Genomic DNA, 13,801 nt, shown 5'->3' on the forward strand with positions numbered 1-13,801 from the left:
TTCTTCAATACTTTTTTACAGTCTAGTCTTTATACCCCTCCTGGTCTACCCTCTGACTGTTCCTCCTCATTCCATACCTCTTCCCTTGACCCCACCCCTGTATCCAAGAGGATGTCCCCACCCCTACCCCCATCTCACCAGACCTCCCCACTCCCTGGGGCCTCAAGTCCCTCAAGGGTTAGGTGCATCTTCTCTAATTGAGACCAGACCTGGCAGTCTTCTGCTGTATATGGGTTAGGTGCCTCATAAGAGCTGGTCTATGCTGTGTGGTGGCTCAGTGTCTGAGAGATAATGGGGGTCAAACATTACTTGAAAATCCTCAATGATTACTTAGATATTACATATATGCACATGTTTGATTTGATACCTCACTTTAGGTATTTTATTAGAATACCAAAAATGTAGTACAAATTAAATATATGGCACTCATTAAAAGCATGATATATGTCTGGCCATGTCATTCAGTTGATAGAGTGCTTGAATACATGAAGCTCTAAGCTGGGTCAACAGCCTCACATAAATTAGGTGTAATCATAGCACTTAGTAGGTAGAGGTAAGGAGGACCAAAAGAGGAGGTAGAGACAAGGAGGATCAGAAGTTCCAGGTCATTCTTGCCTCTATAATGAGTTTGAGGCCATCCTTGGCTACAGGAGACCTTGTCTGGAACAAAAAGTTCTATGATAGTTTACTCTATCATCTATAGAAGAAATAAAATGTCATTTCTGAGAAAAGAAGTTACAAATAGTCTACATGTTGACAAAAGGAATTAAAGTTTGGCTTATATTTAATAAGAAAATTATATTTGTTGTAAGTCATTCTTACTGGCATTGTTAAATCCATATTAATGCTAACCAACTGCTTGTGCTATCGCTACCTGCAAAGCTCATATTTTCCATTCATTTTCTATTCAGACAGCATTTTACCATAGAACAACTGTTCATTTACTAGTTCTGTTTTTAAACTAAAAGGCAAATACTATTTTCACTTGCATTGTTAAATTTTCAAGAAGATATATTTCTAGGTACCTCAATAATCTTGGCTTCTCCATTTTCAGTGTTTTCCACATTGCATTCTTCTTTAACATCTTCTGGCTTGGTTTCAGGAATTGGTATGGTACCTGCCTCTTTGTTTTCTTCCACGACATTTGTGGTTTTGGTTTTCTGCCCAGTGACATGAAAATAAAAAATACAGACTTTAGCTGCTAGGTTGATTCAATGACTAAAGATCTATTAGCAGCTGATAAAATAATTTAGGGAGAGCTTTAACATACTACACATAAATCTGATAGCAATAAAATTAACATATAACTCTTTCAGAGATACTCCTAAAGCAGTATTAAAATGCATTGTTACACTGATATAAATTAAATAAATATGCTTTCATGATGAGTGTAATGATAAGTACCAAGTTAGTGTTGACTAGTACCCACCAAGGTACAATTCCCAGCATCAGGTTAGACTGATAAATTGAATGTCTCGTACCTAAAGTCAGTTTATTACTGCCTAGTCTAATCATTAGAAAGAAGGTTGTGTTAATTATAAAGTCTTCATTGGTAGCAATTAAGAGAAATGTCATGTTAGAACATCAATTTAGAACACATCTAGAAGAGATCACCATAGGATGCAGCTGTTTTAATCTTTGTATCTATAAACCTTTTTATTTGGGGGGGGGATTGCTATAAGAAAGTACATTGCATATGTGTATATACAGTAGGAAGATGCCAGATGCTAGAAAAAAAGTTTAAACCCAGGTCTTTCACTTACATAGAAAGAACTTGAGAAATGGTATAAGTCTCTCAGATTGTGTTTTCATATATAAAATGATAATATCACGGACATTGTTGGGAAATTGAGAAAACGTATATGGTATTATGTTAGAAGTTATATACTGCAATTTACATAAAAGCTATTATTCTGTTAACAAATAAGAAACAGATCTGAGAAAGGTACTTTTTACAGTGCATGATTATATAACACCCCTCATAGTTTATTCCTGTACTTCAGGAATAAACCCTCTCACTCTCAGTGCAACTTGCAGAACAGTTCAATAGCTAGTGTTTGCTGCATCAATATATAAATCGAATGTTTGAGATAGCTTTTTAAATAAAAAATATCAAAGCATTTTACAAGAATGACCATAGTTTGCTGTGTCTTCAGTCACAAAATGAGATTAGATGACGTAAACAATTATTTCCCCCACAGAGGAAAGCACTAATTCAGTCCCCCTACCCCTTCCTACTACCTTCAATTGTGTAGTCAAGTTCCCTATAGCTGGGGAAGTCACAGGGATCAGCACATCTGGAGTGCAATGAATAATAAGCCTTTCCCTGGAAAACCCACCTTCATGATCACATCTGGAGTGCAATGGATAATAAGCCTTTCCCTGGAAAAACCACCTTCATGATCATGGTGTCTCCCTTGCCAAGTAATTGTATTCTTGTGGAGTTTTTTTTTTTATTTATTATTATTATTTTGAGGGGGAAAAGGATTTCTTTATAGTATACCATCTAGGAAAGTCAGGGCAGGAACCTGGAGGCAGGTGTGAAGCAGAAGCCACAGAGGAACACTGCTTGCTAAGCTTCCCCTCATCAAATATTTTTATAACTTTAATCTTTTCTGAGTTTTGTAATTGTTAGAAAAAATGTTTATAAAGCAATTAATAGTGAACTTAATATTGATTTTACTTCTCTTTCAGCCTTTCATCAGCTATAACATACAAGCACCGAAGTCTATATAAAATCAGTTGACTCCATTTAAAGCAACAAACATGATAGCACTTCCTGAAGCATTATCAAATATTAGTTACCATTATTATTATAATACACTATTGAGTTATTGCAGTTTATGGCCTTCGTTTTCCCAAGAATATTGGTAAATCTCAAAGGCATATGCATTTAGTGGGGCTACCCACCAACATTTTTTATTTTACAGTTATGATATTGTGTTGAAACTACCAAATAAAAATGCTAAGACACACCTACCAATCAGAAAACATGTACAAATATTCACCACCCAGTAGATCTATATGTCTTATATTACACATTAGATTTCTGTCTAAGCAAGCTATGAAGAAAACGAGAGAATTAGCTGTGTGCACTTTCACAATTCATATCTAAACGAATTATTTTCCTCAACCTTATAATTTGAATATTTACCCTTGAAGTTGATGCTCTTTTAGGTTTCAACTCCGGTGTAAAGGGCACAGGCATCTGCATCAGAAAATGTCATTATGTAAGAAACGAGGAAGAAATCATATTTGAAGAAAGAGCACTAACAATGAAATCCATAAGTATGATTTAAACCAAGCACTAGGAAAAGAACCCTTTTCCTTAATGTGTAAAGTTTCTCCAATAAGCCTTCCAAATAACCCTTATATTAAACATAATATTATGCAGGCTTTCCCAATTCTAAAAACTCGATTCCATGATACATGGGTAGCATTTTATAAATATCACTTACAGCAGACAGTCGAGCTGATCTTCTTTTTGGCTGAAAGTGGGGAAAAAAAAGCCAAAAGAATTATGATTATACAAATCTAGAATTATTTTTACTGAGAAAATATTTGGTGTAGCACTGTGTAAATGTTGCTATTAAGGAAGTGATTATAAATTTTGTTAAGAAATGTCATAGACACATCTGATCCAGCCCCTAAACCTTTCATATGCTAAAGGGATAAAATCTCATGACAAGCTTCTTTCACTGAGATAAATCAGCAAGATGGCTATTTCCGAGGAGCACATTTTAAAATGAAAATATACCTTTTTTGCTCACCAACTGACTGACAAAACAGAATTTGAGTCAAAGAAGGTGCTCTCTGGATCTTATAACAAGCACAGTAGGGTCCGAAATGTCAAAACGTCTGTCATATTTTGTGTGTGTACTTTGACACAGCACTGGCATACACAACATTAGTTGCTCATGTGATACAACTATAACTACCAGCATTTTTACCTAGTTATGTGTCTTTAGTTTCTAAAATGGGTGCGTTTTTCCCCCACAGAGAAACTCACAAACTAAAGACACTCACCTCCTGGCTCACATCGCCTGCAGCCTATGTAGAGGGAGAAAATACAAAAAAGAAAGAGGATCATCAATATACACATGTAGGGCAGAAAATGTCGCCAATGGATTGTAATTACAACTTTAGATACTTGTGACTTTCCCCTGGGCTCCCGCTCCAGCAGCCACGTGCTGCTTTCTAACCCCTCTTCTACACCTAGTGTTTTAGTAATATGAAACCTGGACCAAAATGCAAGGTCATGCTTAAGACGGGTTTACAACGAGTCAGTGTAATCTTTTTGAATAAATAACGTCTCTTAAGAACACACCATTTTCATTTTGAAATCCACCTGCTCTAATGTTAAAGCCAAAACAAGGGTTGGGCGGGACGAACGAAGGCGGAGCTTCCTGCAGTTTCCCTTTCTTGCCTTATGTTTGCTGTGCAATTGTATCTATCTGACCAGCTCTATTGATTATGGACTATTTTCCTCCTCAAGTTCTGCATACAGAACAATCATCCCACCATTCTTTCAAGGAAGGACGTCTTTGTTCTAACGTCAACGTTTTGTTCAGAAAAGCAGGAGGCGGATTTTAAAACTTCCCGCCACTACCTGCTACAAGGTTGCTGTCAGCTCTGCAAAATAGCAAGATCCATTGCACAAGACGAAAAGAGCCCGGCGGCGGGAGCCTCGGGAAGGGGGGTGGTGATTAGAAACAATTGCTTTCGGTATCTGAGCAGCCCTTTACCCTGGGAATTACCAGGCTATTATTTCAATGATACAGCCCCAGAGCTCTGTGGAGTTTCAGCCTCATTTCTATGTTCTAGGAATACGGAAGGCGGACGGATTCACAAGAATATAAAAACAATCGTAAGGCTCTTACATTAACACAATATTTCATTTTATGATTTCACCAAGCAATGAAACAGCATTCCATTTTAGTTGTAAGATACTCGGGGCGGGGAGGGGTGGTGGAGGAACACACAAACACTGAGCTTCAACTTATATCTGCGCGGAGACAGGAATTTTGAAGTGAAGGGTTACAGAAGACCTGTAGCCCTTGGTAGCTCGGATCAACTCCCCATGTCTAAAGTGACCTAATCTCACGCCACCCCACCATCCAACGCTGGCAGTAGTTTCTCGGACGTGACTCCCTAATCACCTTTCCACCTTTAACTAGAGAGTTCCGAGAGTGCCAAATCTCTCAGATCTAAAGTTTCTAATTACAGCGGTGAATCTCTCCCTTCTCTAGGACAGTTTGAAGTCTGCGCCGCCTAATGGCACAGGATTACCATTGCATAGCCATCTGGCATGACAAGAAGTGGAGGAGGGAAGAGGGGGGAAAAAGGAAAAAAGAAAACGGAAAGAACAAAGGCAAAAACAAGAGAAAGCCAGGGCTTTCGTTCCTCCAAACGGGACGGTTCCCCGAGAAAAACGGGAGGTAGAGGAGGAAGCTGGCTCTGGAAGTGTGGTTGGGAGAAGAGTTCTCCAATAGGGTAAGCGGAGGAAGGGGGGTGGGGTAGGAAGCGACAGCACAGCGCTATGGCTGTTTGTAATTCAGCATGGAGACACCTCTCAAACGATTCTCTCCCTTAAACAAAACAAGCCAAAAGTGAACTACCAGTTGCATACGAGACCTTCCGAAACCGAACACAAGACGGATCGCTACCTTTCCCTCGCGTTCCATTCAGAACATCATAAAATCAAACTAGAAGCCAAAATGATCTTTCAAAAAGATACAAATCTCTGCGGTAGGAAATATGTATTTCGGCAGCTAATATCCCGTCTATCTTCCCATTTCACTTACCTTTCTTTTGGGCATTGTTGCAGCTCTCCGTAGGAGATCCTTAGGCAGGAGGGAAAGAAGCCGAGAGGAGTCTCTGCCTGACCGCTCCGCGAGCGACTGAGTTTTCAATGAACTAATTGCAGCACGATATGTACTCGCGTCCCCCCTCCCCCTAAAAAAAATCTCTCGTTATTGGCAACATTAAACACGCCAAGACGCAACCAAACTACGTGAATGGTTACCCGAAGTGGGAGCCAGGTTGGAGTGACAGGCTGTCAGGCCAATGAGGGGAGGTGGCCGGTTCGGAAGGCGTGGCCCGCGAACTTGCCCGAAGCCCTCGTACGCTGCCGGCTTTGACTGCCTCTAGGGTGCCGGAGTCCACGCACTTAGCAGACGCCTAGTGCTCCAACGTGACCAGCAGGAAATCCAGTTCTCTTGCCTTTTCACCCTTTTTTAAGTTCGAACGACAAGCGAAAGCTCAAACAGTTGTGCCCCCCCCCCCACGATCTCCACCCCGCTTCCTTCTTCGCGCAGGGTGGCGGGCCCTTTTGAGACTGGATTGAGCCAGAAGCTCCAGTCTTTCCCAGTTAGCAAAAGGGCGAGGTTGGAGTGACAGGATCACCCGTTTAGAGATCTGAAAAAGAGTGGGAACGTTTCTGGTCGTGAGAACTTCCCGCCAATGCTGAACTGTGGTCCTGGCTTTAGAAGGGTGCCAGAACTGCGCGCCTCCCTCAGGTGGAGAGGAGCAATAAATCTGGGACCTGGAAGAGCAGGACTCCCCTGCAGGCCGCCTACCTTCTAAAAGACCTAGTACTCCGCCTGGAGGGAGTCGAGCAAGAATTAAATGGGGCCACGCGGGAAGTCAGTAATAGCAGAGGTCTGTCTACCCAGAGGAAAAACATTGACTTTAATGGATTCGTAATTCAAAGATGAGATTTAGGACTACATAGAAAACAAAACAAAAGCATTTATTATCGTTTATCACTGAAACTTGAGGTGTCTCCTTATTTATTTTTATTTTATTTTATTGGCCCACGGAAGTGCCCCCTGAACCTATTCTATTCACAGACAGTGTTTAAGTAGCAGCTTTCTGTTCTGAGAATCTTCCATTTGTCTTCTAGTGTCACAGTCTGAGACCTAAACATATGGAGAAAAAAGAAGAATAAGATGCTTAGAAATAATTCCGGTTAAAACAGAGCGCCGAGGGCTGCTAATTGTTACTGGAACTAAGCATGCCGGGTTCCTGCAGCCTTTTTTGAGATGTGTTTTGCTTCAGTTGTTGAAAGAGCTAATTGTGTTTAAAAGTGTTTCAACAACAGTCTGTATTCCCTAAGCTGAAAGTCTAATCAAAAAGGAAAATTAAGCTTTTAAACAGTTACTTAAAAATTTAGGCCCTGGCCTAGTGCTGTATGGCTTTAATCCCAGCAGTTGGGAGGCAGAAGCAGGCAGATCACTGTGAGATCAAGACTAACCTGGTCTACATACATCAAGCAAGCCAGAGATACCTAGTGAGTCCCTGCTTCACTGCGTCCCCTCCCCCAACTCTTTTAATGTTCCTCTAACTTAAAGAAAAACCAGACCGTCCATTTCAAAGAGTACTAGCCAGGATTGGTAACAGTGAGAAGCTGAGTTTCAAGTCATTCTAGACACAAACAAACAAACAAACAAACCAAATATGACTGCCTATGTGATTTACATATTACCAAACCATCTGTTCAATCTAAAACGCACTCTGACAGAGCCATCATTTCGAGTTTCCTCCCATCTGCCCTAGCGTTTAGCCTGGGGAGTTAAACAAACCACTTACCCTAAGACCTACTGAACCTCCTGCAGTAACTTCACATTGCATTCTTATGCAAGTAGACAACTGAAAGTCGCATTTACATTTGCTTCCTTGGCCTGCAGTTATGTGTCATCTGACCAGCCCCAGAAGTGCCTTTTAGTTACCTTTAAGTGAAAGCATTGTTAGAAGAACCTAGGTATCTTTCAGTAATTTGATTTTCTGAGAGAAAATTGGTTTCAATATAAGAATTGTCTCATAAGGATAAGAGAAAAATGAAGAGAATGAAAACGCGTTAGCGATGAAATGCATCCATTCAACATATTCTTATTTACCATTATTTTGTGGGTTAGATTTTTGTTTTTGTAGATTTGCTTATAAAAATGCAACCCCCTGTGGCATGCAAAGTGGCAGTACACAGTTTCTGCCCTTAAGGATTTTTGTAGCTCTGTAGGATTGAGAAAACAGATGCATATGTATTTACAAATCAAAGTTGCATATATTATTTGAATTGTGAAGTTTATAGTTAATAATGCTGTGGGGGTGGGGTGGCAAGGCTCCTTTTCAAACTGAGGTTTTGGTATCTGGCCCTGAATGCCTGTGGAGATTGTTACAACTCTAACACTGCAAAGTTTGGACTTGTTAGGGAAACAGACTGCCCAGTCCCTGTAAATTGAAACAAATGATGAAGATGAACTCAGGGAGGTGAATCTCAAGTTGGAGGCAACTTTAAATGTGCTGTCCGAGTGAACTCTGGTCCCTCTTAGGGTTAGTCAGCGATTTCCTGCTTTGCTCAGTCTTTCCTCCCTGGAGCCCAACCTGTCCAAATTGTGATTTCCAATTTTTAGATTACCTAAATGTGAAACATTTATCTAGCTCTTCACCCCACCTCCATAATTCTTTTTTTTTTTTCCTTTTGGGTTTTTCAAGACAGGGTTTCTCTGTGTCGCCTTGGCTGTCCTGGAACTCACTCTGTAGACCATGCTGGTCTCGAACTCAGAAATCCTCCTGCCTCTGCCTCCCAAGTGCTGGGATTAAAGGCGTGCGCCACCACCTCCCAGCCATAGTTCTTTTAAGTACTAAACAAGATGGGTGTCCTTTGTACCAGCCAACTTCATTTAGTTCTTGGCCTTTGTGACATTTTTACCTGTGTCCGAAGCTCCATTACTTACAATGTCACCTACCAAATATACCAAATGGTACAGTCCTAGCCTAGCATAACTTCTTTATCAAAGTATTTGCTAATCATTTCAGCCTATCAAAGCCCATATGATATAATTTAGATTAAACCACCAAGTTCCACAAGCAAGGTCTATGTAGCCTGGCTGACCTGGAACTCTACTTACATGGAGCTGGTTTGGCACTCACAGAGATCCATCTTCCTCTGCCCCCAAGTGTTCCTATCAAAGGTAGGTAACACCATATCTGGTCATGCCCAACTTTGACTTGGAAATTGACTCAAACTTCTTTTTCTTTTCTGGATATTTTTCATCACATCCGATGCCAGGTTTCTCCTGCAAAGTTTACCATAGTTACAAATTATTTTTCCAAAATTGATAAATTATTACACAGTCTGAATTTTATTTTATGCAATGGTCAATGTGAGACTTTTTAATGGATCACTTATTTTTAAAATTACACTAGCTTGTTTCTCCTTTTTTTTTATTATTAAAAGCTATGAATACTGATTGCCTGGCAATTATCCACAGGATAATTTCCCTTGGCTATTAAGTGTGCCTACTATGACTGTCACAATTTAGAGTAACTGTAGCATGGCCATTCAGTAACCAGTGGGAAATGGGATAGGAAGATGTAAAATTTACAGATTAAATATATCAACATTAAAAATGTTTGCCACAGAGAATCTAAAATAAAATATTAACATTATGTGCATATGAGAGAAGGGATGGCAGGGAGTTAAGAGGGAAAAACGATCTTCAGATGTTCTGCACATTCAGTTCAAATATATTATATATTATATATGAATAATAAAAATATTCTCAATGCACTATTTTACATTCAAGGGAATCACAAAGGTACTAGTGGTAATAAATGGTAATAAATATCATCTTTTTCATGTTAAAGTACCTCTGGCTTTGGTTACATTTGGTTATCATTAGAATTGCTGCTATAAGAGGATGGTCTAGTCGGTCATCAATAGGAGGAGAGGCCCTTGGCCCTGTGAAGGTTCTATGCCCCAGTGTAGGGGAATGCCAGGACCAGGAAGTGGGAGAGAGTGGGGTGGTGAGCAGTGTTGGGGGGAAGGAACAGGGTTTTTGTTTTTTTATTTTATTTTATTTTTTCTTTTCTTTTGGAGGGGAAACTGGGAAAGGAGGTATCATATGACATGTAAATAAAGAAAATAATAAAAAAAGAAAAAATATTACTGGGACAAATGCAAATTTCCTCTGGCAAATATTCTTTATATGATATTATTTTTCACTCAGTAAATATTTAATAACTACTTGGGTCAATAAAGCTCTGCCTAAATTGATTGACACCCATTAATGAAGTGTATAATATAAATGACATATAAAAATAAATATTTAAAGTATTGAGTTAAAAAAAAGAATTCCTGCTATATGCTAAAAAGTGAAAAAACTTCTGAAAAGTGCTTAATATTATTTGCACACAATAAATATTACTATAACAAAAATAAATATAATAATATTTTGAATATATTAGTTGGTTTTTTTATGGTAAAATAAACATTAAACCCAGAATGAGTCCAATGCATCAATCAGAGCAATCAGTTTTGAAATGACATAGATTACTGGTAGCCCTTTCCTGAGACTGGATCTTGAAACATTGTAAAACTGAGAATCTAAGACTTTCTTTCTCCAGGTTCAAGACTAATAAACCACTAAGTTCTGAGCTGACCCCCTGACAGATGCCTTTTGAAGGTGTGCTTCTAGTGGTAGAAAAAAATTGGAAAAACAAAACAGTAAATTTTAATTTTAATATTAAATAAATTACATTTTAAACATTCAGACATCAAAGCTTAGAAGAGACTAACTGGAGATGTTCTAGTTCAATACTCTTATAATACAGATCAGCAAAATCAAGCACAGAGAGTTTAAATGCATTTCCTGTGGCCCTCTATCAGAGGTGGTGCAGGATTTTATTTTGTTTTTCATTTTTGTTCTGAAGATTTTATTTGTAGCTCGGATAGTAGCAATTATAGAACCTCAACAGAAATGTTAATGAATTACAAGATATGTTAAACACAAATTTTGCTAGATTTCAGTTCAAAACTCAAGAAGCACCTCTGCCCATGAGACTCTTCAGATATTTATTTCTGTTTGTTTATCTAAGATTCTGAATTTAATCCTCTTATCAGTTTTTAACTGTATTAAAAGTAGAAAATTTGGTGATTTTATGTTCTTTTTCTGCCTCTCTCTCTCCGATAATTTCAGTGAACAACGGTTTTAACCACTAAAATCTTCGAACACATTCTCATGTTTCCATCCGTTATTTACTGGTGGAATGCTTTTCAAATAAAATTGTAAATTCCCTTTCTAATGGCCAGATGTCATCTGAAGATTTCCAAGTTATAGTCAGTGCCCTCCTTTATTTGAAACCAGCTTGGAATTTTCTTAATTCAGCTTTAAAGTCTTCTACTCTCCTTAAATCCATCTACTAGTTTACTTAAATATGGCACTATTTAAAATGTTAAAAATAGTCATACCTACTTAAAGTGTACACATGTATACACATGCACACACACAGGGATAATTATTATAGTCAAGTCAAGTAACACATGTGTCAACAGGATAGCTGCTCATTTCTGTGGGAAGAAGCCCGAAAATCTCATCTCTTGGCAGTTTTCCTGAAAAATTACTGAACTTTTCCTATTAAACTTTATGTTCATTTTGGTATAAATATTATCTATGTTTTCTTGAATAAGATATAAGATCTTTTAAATCTTAATTTTGAAATGTTTTACTTTCTATCTTATCCTGTAGACATTAATGCACAGCTAATAAAATAATAAGATACTGACTGAAGCACTGCTGTAAACTGTGTAACGATTTTGGGTCATTGAGGTTAGTCTGTCTTTAGACTTATGGGGCCTGGAGAGATGTCACAGTGGTTCCAGTCCTTGCCCTGCTTCTTGTCCCCCCTCCCACAGTTCCTCATCTTATTTCTCCTCCCCCTTGCTTCCAAAAGGGTGCTCCCTCCCCCACTAGGCCTTCCCCTTCCCTAAGGCCTCAAATCTCTTAAGTATTAAGCACATCTTCTCCCACTGAGGTCAGACCAGGCAGACCTCTGCTATCTATGTGCCAGGGGTCTCAGACAAGCCAGTATATGCTCTTTGCTCTTGTTTTGGTAGCTTAGTCTCTAGGAATTCCTAAGTTCTGGGTTGATTGAGATTGCTGGTCTTCCTATCGGGTTGCTCTCCCCTTCAGCTTTTTCAATCCTTCCTGTAATTCAACCATAGTGGTCCCTGACTTCAGTTCAATGGTTGCATGTAAGGATTTGCATCTATCTCAGTCAGCTCTCTGAGTAGGGCCTCTCAGAGGACAGCCATGCCAGGCTCCAGCCTATGAGCACATCATAGCATCAGTAATGGTGTCAGGCCTTGGTGTCTCACCCACAACCCCCAATGAGGTAGATCCCAAGTTGGGCCCGTCATTGGACCCACCTTTCCTTCAGTCCTTCTCCATTTTTATCCCTGCTGTTCTTTTAGACAGGAACAACTCTGGGTCAGAAATTTTGACTGTGGGTTAGTATCTCTGTCCCTCCACTTGAGGCCCTGGAGGTGGACTCTGAGTTCTCTCTCTCCATTGTTGGGCATTTTGGCTAAGGTCACCTCCATTAAGTTCTGAGAGTTTCTCATCTCTCAGGTCTCTGGTACTTTCTAGAGCCCCACCCCCACCCCACCTCTCATCTCCTACCCGCTGAGGCTGCTTATTCTCATTCATTCTCTTGCCCCTCTGGACTTCTCTCCTGTTCCCCTCCCTATTACCTGATTCTATTCTCCCTTTCCCCTACCCTACCCCTCCTCTCTCTCACCCAGGTACCTCCTTTCCTCTGCTTCTCATGATTATTTTCCCCCTTCTAAGTGGAATGGGAAATATCCTCACTTGGGGCTTTCTGCTTGTTACACTTCATAGGGTCTATGAGTTTTATCTAGGTATTCTGTACTTCCTGGCTAATATCCACTTATCAGTGAGAACTTACCATGCATGTCCTTTTGGGTCTGAGTTACCTCACTCAGGATGATATTTTCTAGTTCCATCCATTTGCCTACAAAACTCCAAATGTCCTTGTTCTTAATAGCTGAATAGTAATAGGAGCCAAGTGACAAATTATTCTGTTTTAACTGAAGTCAACCACACTGAGAATGAAACACTGCTGGATATAGAAATGTATATTCCATAAGACATGATCACAAAATGGATCTGAAAAGCATGATTTTTTTTTCCTTTAGAGAACTCAAATAAAATTGACTTTCTTAGTATCCCATCTGGAAAAGTATTAGAATTGATGTCATCCAATCTTTGATAAAATTTTAAACTCATCCTCATCAGAAAAAAACATCTGGAAGTTTACTTCAAAATTTTTCAATGCTGTATATACATCTTATCTAAGCCACTACTAGCCTTTTAAATTTAATATTTACCACAATAATTTAAACAGCTCATTCAGAAGCATAGAAACTGTGTTCACAGACCATATAACAAGAAACTTGGAGATGTCCTTTCAGTGAGGATATCTTTATCTTAATAATGGAAGACCCAGTGACTGGAGAGATGGGTCAGCAGTTAAGAGCACTGAATGCTCTACAAGAGGTCCTGAGTTCAATTCCCAGCAACCACATGATGACTAACAACCATCTGTAATGGGGATCAAATGCCCTCTTCTGGTGTGTTTGAAGTCAGCGACATTGTACTCACATACATGAAATAAATAAATAAATATTTAAAAGAAAAAAATGGAAGACTCATTCTGACTTCATTTCCTCTCCTTTGTAAAGTATTGTCAAAGTAGGGCCCTCCTAAGTTATGTGGATAGATATGTTAGATGACTAGATCTGCAAAAGGAGATTTTCATAACTGAAGAATATTCAGGATAAGTGCAACTGTGATCATATATATGTGTGTGTGTACACATATATATCTTAACAAAAATCACAAATTATTTTAAGTTGCTGTGCTTAATCGACCAAAATGAATTTATATACCTAATATAACAACGTATTTCATGGCAATTATTTGGCTTTACATTTCTACCC

General features: G+C 39.0%; 1 protein-coding gene and 1 pseudogene across 1 annotated transcript in view; both read right to left on the bottom strand.

Annotated features, from left to right (window-relative positions):
- The window catches only part of Hmgn5 (high mobility group nucleosome binding domain 5), an 8,486-nt gene extending 2,453 nt beyond the window's left edge, over positions 1 to 6,033 (bottom strand). Inside the window, exons 1-5 of the mRNA XM_031366964.1 lie at positions 5,805 to 6,033; positions 4,027 to 4,050; positions 3,459 to 3,488; positions 3,155 to 3,208; positions 1,026 to 1,160 (exon numbers count right to left, since the gene is read on the bottom strand). Of these exons, the coding sequence (XP_031222824.1) occupies positions 1,026 to 1,160; positions 3,155 to 3,208; positions 3,459 to 3,488; positions 4,027 to 4,050; positions 5,805 to 5,819 (258 nt within the window). The 5' untranslated portion in view covers positions 5,820 to 6,033. The remainder of the gene's footprint in view (positions 1 to 1,025; positions 1,161 to 3,154; positions 3,209 to 3,458; positions 3,489 to 4,026; positions 4,051 to 5,804) is intronic.
- On the bottom strand, positions 2,201 to 2,432 carry LOC116095482 (annotated as a pseudogene).
- Positions 6,034 to 13,801: the final 7,768 nt, after the last annotated feature.

This window comes from Mastomys coucha, chromosome X (assembly GCF_008632895.1).
Source record: "Mastomys coucha isolate ucsf_1 chromosome X, UCSF_Mcou_1, whole genome shotgun sequence".
Taxonomy (NCBI): domain Eukaryota; kingdom Metazoa; phylum Chordata; class Mammalia; order Rodentia; family Muridae; genus Mastomys; species Mastomys coucha.